This window comes from Scomber japonicus, chromosome 18 (assembly GCF_027409825.1).
Source record: "Scomber japonicus isolate fScoJap1 chromosome 18, fScoJap1.pri, whole genome shotgun sequence".
Classification (NCBI taxonomy): domain Eukaryota; kingdom Metazoa; phylum Chordata; class Actinopteri; order Scombriformes; family Scombridae; genus Scomber; species Scomber japonicus.
In genome coordinates, this window is record NC_070595.1 from 11990709 (window position 1) to 12004224 (window position 13516).

Genomic DNA, 13516 nt, shown 5'->3' on the forward strand with positions numbered 1-13516 from the left:
ACGGAGAGAGGGTGGAGGGTAAAACTTGATTGCAGAAAAGGAAGCCGGTACACGGAAAGGAAACGTATTTGATCTGATATGTTGTTGATTGCTATAGCCTGGCAATAAAAGTCCTGGACAATAAATGTGGGAAAACATGTTATGCCGCAGCAGGTACTCTGTTGTATTTTGGAAGAAACAGACAATATTTTAGTTAGTATGAGCTGTACGATGAGCATGGCCCCCCAACTAGGCAATGAAGAAAATAAAATACCTCTCTGTGCTGCCTAGCTTGTTCAGGGAGGTGAAAAAAGGAGTATTCCCTGGAGAATAAGAATACAAATAGAGCAGTCAAGGGTTATACAAACACAAAGCATACGAAAGTGACTTCAACACATGGACCTTTATATGAATGAAAAAGTGTCTCCAAGAGGAAAACTGTGTATAGTGACACTCATTGATGTGAAGTTTAAGTCTAAATATAGATATATATATATATATGTGAGGGGGGGGTTTAAAATGATGGCAAATATGTCCATCAGAGTAGGAAGAAAATTATATGCAAACTCTGCTCATTTCTTTTTTATCCATTTCCCCCCTCTCTTCTTTTCATTATTCTCTCTCCATGCCTTCCTCTTCTTGACATTTCATCCCCTTTCATCCCTTTAATTTCCTTTTGTCTCCCTCTCTGTCTGGCCTCCTTCTTCTGCCCTCTGTAGTCCCTCTTGCCCTGTAAGGCTGTCAGCCATGTGCAGGAAACAGACTTCCACTCTTCACCTCTGACTCCCCATGATGATTTTTTTGTACACTTTTCCCGCTGAGCCTAAAAACGTCTCTCTCTCTCTCTCTCTCTCTCTCTCTCTCTCTCTCTCTCTCTCTCTCTCTCTCTCACACACACACACACACACACACACACACACACACACACACACGCTTCTAACAGCATATTAAATCCCCAAAACCACACCCATCCCCATCTTCAGCGCCTCCCCCGCGCGCGTTCCCGACAACCGGGCAGGAGAACGTGCGTCTCTAACTTTTTTTGAGGGGGTATCACTAGTAGGATCTCCAGCTGCTGTTTTGTCACGTTTGGGGGCTGTTTCTTGCAATACTTTCTCAATTTATTATCCCCTAATCCCCCTCCCCCCCTTCTTAAAAAAAAAATCCACACTGACACCTCTGGAACTGAACACACAGCTTTGTCTCCTTCTCAATCCAAACTCGGTAGGTAAACTTGATTCTTAGTTTGCATATTGTTTGAATGCTGCCTTGAACTTTCTTGTAGTTTGTAAGTGATTTATGTCATTCTCAAACACAGCATTGTATGTGAAATCTCTTTTTAATTATCCACTAATACTCTTATAATTACTGAAAATGTCTTTGTGGTGATTTTATATTGTTTAATATCCTTGTACTACTGTGGGATATGAATTCCTAAATAATCCGCACTCTGTAGGGATATTTGTGTAGCAGTCTCCTATCGCTTTATTATTTTAGGACGAGGTTTATTTTTTGTAATACAGTGGATTTTTTCAGGAGCTCTTGCTGTCGTGTTTTCCCCTGTGGGTATTTTTATTATTATAATTTTTTTTACGTAGATCATAACAGCTTCTACGGAGTGGCTCCAACTTTCATACGGTGGAAATGAAAGGGGCGTTGTCAGGCAACCGTGTGTGTGTGTGTGTGTGTGAAATTAATTTGTCTGGGTGCAGTGAATTAATACTTTCTGTTTCAATGGATGCAGGAAATGCGTGCCATTCAAAAAAATGTGTCTGCTGGATTGCTCATTAGACGTTTTAGTGAATTTATAATGCACTTTGCATTTGTAAGCCTTCCCAAGTGACCACGCTAAAAATTCAATTAATATTATCATGGCCTTTTGTAGCTGCAGCTATCGTTTTATATACTGCATACTGTTTATTGTTTTTCTTCTTTAACTTAAAGTCCCCTGTGGGCTACCGTTACTGTCCTCTTCAGCGTATCCGGGGTCGGGTCGCGGGGGCAGCAGCAGCAAGCAAGGAAGCCCAGACTTCCCTCTCCCCAGACACTTCGTTCCCTGTAGTGTTTGTTTAAAACGCTAATGGTAGCATTTCTATTATTGGATCGCATGAATATAAGTGACTTTTTGAACTGAGCAAAGTAGGTCTTAAAGTACATCATATCCACTAAAAGAGTTACAGGCTGCTGTTAACCCACTCTTGCATTACTGAGTTAATGCATATGCATTTTAGTTCTGATGAGACCGTTGATAACATGCTGACTTCATGGGGACGCCCTCTTGTGGTTGAAATCAGCCCACTTTGCCTAGGTTGTACATGATTAGAGATTTTTTAGACTTGGTTACAGAGGTTGAGACTCATCCTTAATCAGCACTGTTTGCGTGGAGGCTGATGGAGAGCAAATTAAGTGGAAAACTTTTCCTTTTTGGAAGTGCGCTGAGGATTAAACATCTTATGACATGCAGAGTTTACAAACACACACATCTTTTTGACAGGTGATTACAGATTCTGACATGGGAAAATGTAGAGATGGATGAAAAAGGAGTAGAAGGGATATTACGAAACTTGATTTGGATTGTTTCACGTTGCAACATGCACTTTAAATTGTGTAAGAGCAAATACAAGAAAATCCACTCGATCAGTGATGTCACACACATTGAAATTAGCAGTCTAGATGTATTAGTGAATATTTATGATGAATGAAAAGGAAGAAAACAACACCAATACACCCCAACTCATTCCTTTTTATATATTATAGTGCAGCTATGTATAATGTATAGCTCTTCTCTTCTCTACTCTTCTCTTCTTTTTTCTTCTCCTCCAACTTTGAATTTAGTTTCATGAGCCCAGCAGTCATCAGACATACAAATATGTGAAGAATTATGGTAAGCAACCATGCAGACAGCTGAATGAATTAAAGTTTAAACAGTAGCATGTGCTCTGGCAACTTTTTGATGGAAACTGTTATCAACATAAATTTGCCAAACTTGCCATTGGTCCATTCAAATATTGTTGTAGCCATTAGAGGAATTTTGCTTTGTGGTGCAGTGGATAGCACAGTAGACTGGCCCCAAGAGATTCATATAAAGGTGGGGTGTTTGAGTTCCACCGGAGTTGAGCTCAACCGTAGTTTGATACATTCATTAGCCTTCAAGTTCTCCTCAAGCAGAGGTAATTTCTCCATCTGATGTAGCATAGCTCCTCAAGTGTTTACTGCCTTGTTCTCTCTGATTTGATGTGATGTGACACAAGATCCGAGAGTTTTAAAGGCACAGTGCCAGTGTTAATTTGGAAGTATTTTCAGTCATCCCGAAATGCAGTGGGAGCAGAGAGGTGTGGGATATTTGATAGCAGGAGGGTTAGTCAGGGGGGTAGCTTAGGGTGATCTTTTAAAAGGTGCCGACAGATGAAAACGATCAAGGACAAGTGTGACTTTGACAAGTGATTGGGAGAAGAATAGGAGGAGGGTGGAGGGATGAGAAGTGTGTTGAGATGTGAATGGAGGCCTTAGGTGTTCCTCAACATCTCTCGGCCATGTGGGATTCATTACTCAGCGCTGTCACATTAGGAATGTGTGTGACAACTTAACCCCCCCCCCCCCAACACACACACAAAAACCATGGTAGTGTCCAACATGAAAGAATTCCTGTGAACGAGGGACGTCTTTACACCCAGCAGGAAAGATGTCTGTGTTGCCCGCACGTCTGTGTCTTTGTGAGCATCTGTCCACTTTTACTAAACAAGGTCCTCTGCAATGCTTCAATGTGCTGGACAATATTTGAAGTGTGTGGTTTCTCAATTCACTAAAAAAGTACAATTTAGACAAATGGTACAAATTTCAACATAGCTAAAATATTTCATTTTAAAGCCTTTAACCAAGCCAGTCCCGTATAACTTTATATAGACAATCCAGACATGCCTCTCTTAGATTTAGGATTTATTATAAAAGATGTAATAAATGCCAAGTTATTAGGCTTGTGTTGCTAGTAATAAAACAGTCTCATGACCATTATAAAACGTTGTTTGTAACAGTGTTGTTGTCAATTTGAGCTGTGAATGCTGCATATATTCACTGGTATTTCACTTTAACATTTGGTCTGTGTTTTCTAAACATCTTATATTCACTACATGTTTACAGCTGCACTTAAAGATACTTGTAACAAATGTATCAACTCAATAAGCACAGTTGTTGTTTTATAAGAAAAAGGAAGGAAGAATCATTTCTCCTTTATTTTGAATCTGGAAAACATGAAGTGCGAATCTTGCATTGGAATCTGAGTTTCAGTCCAGTAGATTGAAATAGTTCATGTATTGCATTATTGCCCCATATGGTACATCCTTAACTACCCTTATTTGCTGTAATTTCATGACAACAAACCTTGTGTTGGGCTTTGATGTTGGGCATGATAGCATGACACTGTTAACAGTAAACTAAAAGCACAGCTGAGTATAAGTGTGGAAAGCTGAGACTGAAGAAAATAAACAATGTTCAACTCTATATAGATAGGTTTGATTCTAGAGGTGCAATGGTTATGTGACCTAAATATATAGTATCAACAATTTCTTCAATGGTGGCACAGTGGTACAGTAGTTAGCATTGTCGCCGGTGGGTTCTGATATCGAACTCACTGGCTGACTGGGACCTTACTGTGTGGAGTTTGCATGTTTTCGCCTTGTCTGTGTAGATTCTCTCTATCTACTCCAGCTTCCTTCTACAGACCAAAAACATGTAGGTTAGGTTAACCGGTGACTCTAAATTGCCTGTAGATGTGAATGTGAGTGTGAATGGTTGTTTGTCCATTTACTATATGTTAGCCTTGGGATGGACTGGTGACTTGTTCATGTCTTATCCTCCGCTTCTCAGCCAATGTCAGCTGAGACTGGCTCCAGCTCCTCTGCGACCTGCTAGACTAGAGGATAAGCAGGTGGTTCAAATAAAACTGAAATACAATTAAATATTTTGTGATTGTGAGGATTTGAAACTTTTGTATTCTACTCATGATCACAAACTGAATATCTTTGGAATTTGATGATTAGACAAGACATCTGAAGACATCACCTTGGGTTTTAAGAAATTATAATATTTTTGAACTGTTTAACTGTTGACAAATTGAGAAGATAATCAACAGATGAATCAATAATGGAAATAATCATTAGTTGCAGCCCTAGTTGAACAGAACAAGAAACTGAGACTTGGTAACAACAGGTGTGTCTCAATTCAGGGGCCTGAGTCTCCTCACATGACATGGCTAACCTCTCAGGATGGATCTATGGTGCATTGATGATTTTCTTTGGCTGCATTTTAAGGAGTCTTTAAAACAGGACATCCAGGTTAGCCTGATGCACAATATTTGGTCAAGAAAAGTGGACTGTGTTGGATTCTGCCCCTAAATTAGGAGATAGCCAACAAGTCATATCGTCTGGTGACTGGTGACACACTGTGACTTGGGGGTGTCTCTTCTTGATAAAAGCTATTCTTTTAAATCTGTAATGTAAAAATAATGTAACTGTTGCATTAGGAAATGGGATTTTATTTATAATTCTGTTCTTCTTCCTCAGCATTCACTGAGATTGCTGCTCATACATCCTAAACAAACTATATGTGTGTGTATATTTGTGCATACGTGTGTGTGTGTGTGTGTGTGTGTGTGTGTGTGTGTGTGTGTGTGTTTTTGTGCTCTTCCCTAAACAAAGCTTTGTGTTTTGTTCTGGTGACACGTAGGGAAGATGAGCCTTTTGTGTTTTCTCTCAAAATAAACCTTGGCTCACATACACACACGCACGTACGCAAGCACGCGCACACACACACACAAATGGGAGGTACACTGACTTCTGGATAATGACTTAGACCTAAGCTGATACTGTGGTTAGTTTTTAGCCCTCAGAACAAAAATACTAAGCAAAGATATGCAGGCAATGCTCGACACACCTATAACTACAACACATAAGAACTTATCTTCAGATGTGGCAGAATAGACACTTTTATAAGCTGTTACTGCAAATTGTAGCTTTTCATTTTGTTCCCTATAAAGCAATTTGTTATTAATGTGGTCTCATAAAAGTCTTTTACTAGTTTATAGTGTTATAGACATATTATAAAGGTCCATGCAAAACAAAATAAGACTCTCAAGACTAAATATCCCACACACACACGTTTTTGAGGAGGAAATGTTGCATTTCAGCCTCAGCTGTACAACCTCATAAGGGGCCAGAGGGCTCCACTGGAAGCTTTCTTGCCTTTTCTTTTCCTCAATCAGTTTTTCCATGGCCAAAGACAGAAAGAGAGAGAGAGAGAGAGACACACCATGAGAGTGGGACAGTGAGAGAGACGGGGGAGTGAGAGTCAGAGGCCCAGTTAAGTCTGTGGCTTTGTGTTTTATGAAAAGAGTAAAAAAAGGACATTAAAAGTCAGCATTTTCCACCAGGCAAGGGAACTAGTCGGCACACACACAGACACACACACTTGCACTCTTGCACTGAGTCCCCCAGCCTCCTATTATAAGGCTGAGTGGAGAGGAGGAATGGTAGCATTTGTGCCTGTTTGTCAGTGAGTGTGTCAGGCGAGGCGGCTGAAGTCTGATAGAATCTATCACCCTGACGTACCTCTGTGATTACACTGAATGTATCTGTCTCAGCCCTGTGTGTGATTGGGTTGCTGAAATCCTGACATAAAGGAAAACTGTGACATCACGTAACAAAAGAGTGGATAAAAATGCTCCGTTTCTTAGTAATGTAGACAATTTCCGTGAACATAAAACCCCTGAAACCAGATATAAACCTACTTTATATAGCTCTAAAAACATTAGTCTCACATTGAAAAATAGCTTTTTTTCCATTGGACAGCATCAGCATCAGTGCATTGCAATTTAGATTATAATCCCTTAATGACCAGAGTGATGAATAAATAATAAAGAAAATGAAATGATGAAGACTGTTCTGTTGTTCTATTGATTGACACACCACAGCTGTTACCATAGTGTATGCATATGTCTGTAATGATAAGGCATGAGATCTGTGAAATCAATGTTATGCATACCAGACTAGCGAGGCTAATGTATACGGCATGCATGTGGATATGGTTGTATATGTGTGTGTATCTGCAGCTGTTGCCTGGTGTCAGAGGTGAGCATTAGTGTTTTCACACTTTACTATCAGTGCTGAGTGAAGCCTCTGTAAGGCAATGCCATTCCCAAGGATCCCTACGGAATCCAGGGCCTCATTTTTAGGGTAATATGTGTGTCTGTTGAAAGGGTGTGTGTGAGTTGAGGGACAGCAAAAAAAAAAAAAAAATGTAAAGAGAGATGAAGAGAGTAGCATATACCGATTATAAACAGCAATAACGGAGCATATTTGGTACACTATTTGAAAATAATAGATATACTCATTATAATGGGATTATTATAATATTATACTGAATGAAATCAAAGTAGCGGCCATATAAAGTCAGTGTTTACAGCCATTTATGTTTCTTAAAAGAAGGAGATGATAAATAATAAGTCAGTAAAATAGCAGTTTTTGGATAATTACCCTTCATTATGATAATTACAGTTGGGCCAATTAAAGTGATAAATCCTTTTTACAATGCAACCACACACAAAGAGGTATATATATATATATAATTTACACAAGAAACACATACGTCACCAGACTTTTATGTCTGTTATCTCTATTCTTTAAATTAACTTTAATTATCCTGACGCTGTCTGGTAGATATTTGCGGTTTTGTATGTATGTGTCTGTGTGTGTGTGTGTCTACATCAGAGTATATATGTGTGTCTGCATTTACGCTTGTGTTTTTGTTTTTCTCTCTTCCCTCCATTTCCCTCCAATGGGGTTCCCTTCTTTCTCTCTCTGGCTCCTCCCACGCTCCTCCCTTCCTCTTCTCCTCCCTGAGACAAGAAGGCAACTGCAGACAGAATCAGATTCAGGTGTGTGTGTGTGTGTGTGTGTGTGTGTGTGTGTGTGTACATGTCCAGGAGATTACTCACTTCTCGAAGGAATGTTCCTGCATTTGGGAATACATTCAAACGTCTAAGAGATGCTTAGAAATAGATAGTGAATTCAATTGTTGGTCTGTAACATTTTTCCTCTTACTCTTGACTAGCATTGCTTGAGTAAAACTTGAAGTCTGATTGGGTGCTGCAGAGTCACAACAGTAATTATGAGATGTTATATCTGGCTGACTTTCTGGGAAGTTTTACACATATTTTATTTTGCAAAAGCCAGACCAACTTACAGTTGCCAGTGTGACCTGAATACACTAAAATATGCTCACTCATATAGACAATAATTTATCATATATGATAAACTATGCATATGCTTTGTATATAATTCATAGAATATTGCGCCTTTAATGATCATAGTCACTTTTAGGTAGATTTTTTAGCTCCTACAATATGTTTTATATATGTACGAAACACATAGCACTATATCTACTATATACAAAGCTTTGTAGACTGGCATTGCTTCATATGATTTATCTTAAGGATATATTTTTATTGAAACAAATACAGGCCTACTCATGATAAAAATCTGCTCCTCTTGTGCAATATTGAAAATGGTTCAGGTGCAAATTAGAGTGTCTTCAGTTTCATTCTCAGACCACTGTGATCAGGAACATTTGGCTTTGCAAAAGCAGTTGCTGTTTACATTCCTGCCTAAACCTTAAACCCTATGTCTCATGAATCACAGAGTATATCTTTATTTTGATGCTCAACCCCCTATATCCCCTTCCCCTGCACCTCAGACAGGGAGGGCCTGTCCTCTGGCAACACCCCACAGCCACATGCTCACACACACAAAACTGTGGCCTGCTTCCTGTCGACAGGGAGAGGCTGTTTTTACTGTGACTCCATTTTGGCGGAGAGGACTAATTCCCCTGTTGTCTGGCTGTGTGTATGTGTGTGTGTGTGTGTGTGTGTGTGTGTGTGTGTGTGTGTGTGCGTATGCGTGTGCGCGTGCGTGTATGCACTCACATGTGCTTTTAAACATTATTATGCCCCTGTCTGCTCAGCTTCTGAAGTGTTCACTTATGTGGGAGTTCAGGCAGTTACAAAATTGAAATCACATGTATATGTATGCATAGGTTTATGTGTGGGATAGTTTGATGTGTACAGTATATACACAAGAGAGCATACTACAATCAAAGTGATACCAGAGATGTCACTAAGTTAAAAAATAACTGCTAGAACAGTGTTGCTGGACAAAATTATATCAGAATTGTGTATTATGTGATCGTGTATATCAGTATGACACCTTTTCCTGGATAGACAAACACTTGGGATTCTGGATTCTGGATGTTTTCTGAAGCCATATATGTCTGGATATATGGCTTGTGTTGTAATGCTATAAATGCAAATGTCACAAATGTTAATTTACAGTACGTAACTCTCATATGTGACCCTTGACTTCTCACAGAATGCCTAATTTTTTAGTATCTCGGTGCCCCAGCATTCTTGGCATTGTTGGCTAACACTGCTATGCTAATAGAGCGTGTTATATTCTGGTCCATCCTGACAGCAGAAAACACGGATTGCTCATTTGAAAATGTAAACAGTGAATTCCCTGTTTCCCTCAACAGGTCATAATCAGGATTAAGGCCTGCAATCACTGCAGAGTAAACAGCACACTCCCACATACTGGAATTGTGCAGATACAGCTCTCTCTCTCTTTCTGTTTCTCTCTCTCTCTCACACACACACACACACACACACACACACACACACACACACACACACACACACACACACACACACACACACACACACACACAGTTGGGAAGCATGCATATAGACCTAACATACATACTTAGTCTCACATCTCAGAGGCATTATCTATAATTTGAGGGAAGACTTTAAGGCTGCAAATATTTCTCTAGCCATTTTCTATGGGCTGCATTTTTCACAGTTGTGTATAGAAATGTTGTATTTTGGTAATTAGTTGCAGATGTAACAGTTGCTGTGTGTACACATGAACTCTACTTGAATGGCACTGTATCCTATATTTGTTGCCTCTCAGTAAATTTGGAGTCTTACAAAATATTTACACAATTCAAAAGATGAACAGTGGCTCTGTAACCGTTGTTGAAGTCAACATAGATGCTGAATGCTGAATCTATCGTGAACATACAACTAAGTTTTTTCCCTATGCAACAATGTTATGTGTTTGTGTGTAGTACTAAAGTAATACATCTGTATGTTGCTCCTGACAGACTCTTTTCATGTGACAGACCTTGATCCAACCCTGACTATTGGCCTGCAAACCAGCCTGCCTGACAACTAAACACAAAGAAGAAATCATCCAGCAAGACTGTCACCTATACCAAAAGCCAAAACGTGAATTCTGCACATTGACTATCAGTCAGTGAGAGACACACACGGCCTGCAAGATATTTTTTCTGGCCTGACCAACGAGCAACACATCAGCAGACAAGTTAGCCAAACAGAAGAACAACCATGTTAATTATCTTAGCTTTCATCATCCTCTTCCATGTGGCCGCAACCATCCTCCTCTTTGTTGCAACCATAAACAATGTGAGTATAAACCATGAATGGACATACATTTGACACAGAGCAGGGCAATTTTCACTATTTTAACCATTTCTCTGTCTCTCTTGATGCAGGCATGGTGGGTGGTGCCTCAACCTGGACGGGACTTGATCTACACTGACTTGTGGTACTCCTGTAATTCCACCTGCTACCCCGTAGAGAACAGCCACACTGTTGAAGCAGGTAAGGCAGTGTGCAACTCTTTGTAGCTTTAGCTTTGTTTGTATTGTAACATATCCTCTCCTCTCTTTCCTCAGCCTATCTGCAGGCAGTCCAGGCTACTATGATCCTGGCCACCATGTTATGTTGCGTCAGCTTCTTTGTCTTCATTCTTCAGCTGTTCAGGCTCAAACAGGGGGAAAGATTCGTTTTCACTGCTATCATCCAGCTACTGGCCTGTAAGTGACACACACAAACATTTATCTTGTTATTTTCACCTACCAATCGTCACCGATACAGATACAGCCAGGATTGTCATAAATGAATGATAGTTCCCAAATTGTGGAAAGATTATACATTTCTGAGGTTGGATAAAAATGCAAGCCGACCATGTTTGAATGTAAAATATTAAAATGTGGTCTTAATGCAGCCAAGATCTGAAACACATGAGCATACAAATGGCTTGGCTTGATACTCAGCATTGAATAAGGTTATTCTGCAGTTTGACATCAACAAAACATGGCAATGTCTGTGTTGCTGATTTAAATTATGTGTACCCCCAAATAAGCCAGCCATTTCAGTTTGGAGGAAAGGGAAAGTTAAGCTAGTCGAGGTTAGCTGACTATAAAATCTTTAAATCTCAGTTTAGGACTGCAGAACAGTATATAACAAGGGATGTCTTGAGCTAAGTGAGACAAAATAAAACTTAAGTGGCCCCACTGGCTGGTTGAATATCTCAGTATTTGATTGACATCAGTTCATAAAATACCTTGTCTAATTTTCCCCCTCTCTCCTCTTGTCAGCTCTGTGTGTGATGGTTGGGGCGTCTATCTACACGGCTCAGAAATCATCCTTTCATTTGCCCAATCTTCAGAAAGGCTATTATGGATCCTCCTATATCCTGGCATGGATTAGCTTCCCCATGACTCTCATCAGTGGCCTCATGTACTTGGTGCTCAGGAAACGCAAATAGATGTGATGGTCTTGAACTCCAGGCACACAGATCTCCCAATATATGAATAGGAACACATGGACATATATGCTTAGAGACATACAGTTTTTTCAACAAAAATGTATGCACACTTTCGCTTTTTAACACTTAGATTTTAAAATATCACTGCAGATAAAGAAGAATCCATCATAATTTCAACCAAACAGTACACCAACAAAGCATTCAGCGTTACATTTTTTTTCCACCTTACACACTTAAAACCCCTTTTACTGCAGACCCAATGTCCATGCCCTTCTCTTTCCTGATGGTATATTGTTCTCACTGAATGTGGAAAAGATGCATGACGACCCCCCATGACAGCCACTAAAATGTCTTTCTGGAAAGTATTTACTTTTACTTGTTATATTGTGGCTTTAATTCACATTCACTCAACAATTTCTAGTCTGAAAAGTGTAATCTGACTTTTTCTAGCTAGGTACACTGTGCTCTTAAAGGTTAATTTGTGTAAAATTGGGGTCACATCTACTCCATGCAAATGCCCCAGAGCACACACTCACCTTTCTGCATTCTTCACTCAATCACTGCTCTGCATATAAATGAAAAGGATGCATCTATCTGATAACCTGATGTGCCAGATGGTTTGTTTCACAGAACCATCTGAGAAGTTGTCTTTAGCAACTGTTTGAAAAAGGGAGGGTAATTTCAAAAACTCCAACTTGATTGACAGGTGATTGGATGAACCATGTGTCTATCATCATCTTACTTTGAGAGGCAGCTGGATTTGTGAGATCACAAGATCAGGCAAGAATCCTCACAAGACACTGTTTGGTCCAATACAGGTGCATAACTTGTAGCCTGACAAGTTGGATTCTCACATGATTGCATGATCTTGAATCCAGCTGCCTTTCAAGGTAATCTAGCTGAGGCTCATTGCTGAATTTAATGAGAACATACCTTTACTATCATCTTCCTTTACTGCTTGCCCATGTTTCGTTACACAGGACAAGAGCTGTGTTGCAGCACATTGATTTGTCTCCTCCTCTTCTCTCATTGTCTTCTGCTTCCCTCCAACTCTATTCATAGCCACCTTTGTCTGAAACATCTGATTAATAAGGGTAAAAGTTGAAGAAGACAAGTGGGGACTTTTGTCTTAGTGGGATACAGCCCCTGGACTTTCTGAAGGGTCCATACTTTCATTTTATTTTGTGAAGCTCTAGTCAACAGAATTTATTTTGTACATATTTGCTGTGTATGTATAGTTCAGGTAATTGCCCCCCCAAAAAAATCTAAGTCTAAGACTGAAATGCTAAAATTATAAAGAAAAAAGAGAAAAATAAAGAATCTTATGTTAACCATAGTATACAGGACGTGTAGTGAAGAAAGTAGTTGAGATATGTAGAACTTTTAACCCATTGTTTGTATTCTTATGTTACTGACTTGTGTTTTAATGGTGAAAAGAAACCAATGATGTGCTGTGATATTTGGGATTTAAAATGAGAGAATAGAAACATACAAACTTGAAATAAGAACATTATTTCTTATCATTTATTATTATGAATATGTTTTGTTATTATTATACTTTTTTTTTGTTAACAGCTTCACTGAAAAAAAATACAAAAGCTATTTATTTAAACCATTGTAGTGTATTTTAGCATCATGTGACTGAGGATGTATGAAGTAGTTGAGTCTTGACATATCTTTCCCACTCTCGTCAGGCTACTGTTTTATTTGGTCTATTACTGACACATATCTAACACCCCTGTGCACATGTGATCTGACATTTAATACAATTAAAATCTTTACTGTATTGTATCTGCCACCAACTTCCAGAATAACTTGTAACTACAGCCTTTGCGACAGTGTAGAGTTAATGTTTGCTC

At 39.3% G+C, this 13516-nt stretch overlaps 1 protein-coding gene across 1 annotated transcript; it reads left to right on the forward strand.

Moving 5' to 3' along the window:
- Positions 1–10379: 10379 nt before the first annotated feature.
- On the forward strand, positions 10380–11907 carry emp2 (epithelial membrane protein 2). Its single transcript, XM_053338608.1, has 4 exons — positions 10380–10510; positions 10600–10708; positions 10783–10923; positions 11488–11907. Exons 1-4 carry the CDS (start codon positions 10433–10435, stop codon positions 11655–11657), a joined length of 498 nt encoding a protein of 165 aa, XP_053194583.1. The 5' UTR covers positions 10380–10432; the 3' UTR covers positions 11658–11907.
- Positions 11908–13516: the final 1609 nt, after the last annotated feature.

Coding starts and splice junctions, on each gene's coding strand:
- emp2 (XM_053338608.1), top strand. CDS start 10,433: ATGTTAATTATCTTAGCTTTCATCATCCTCTTCCATGTGGCCGCAACC. Junction 10,511..10,599: donor TTGTTGCAACCATAAACAAT/GTGAGTATAAAC, acceptor CTCTTGATGCAG/GCATGGTGGGTGGTGCCTCA. Junction 10,924..11,487: donor TATCATCCAGCTACTGGCCT/GTAAGTGACACA, acceptor TCCTCTTGTCAG/CTCTGTGTGTGATGGTTGGG.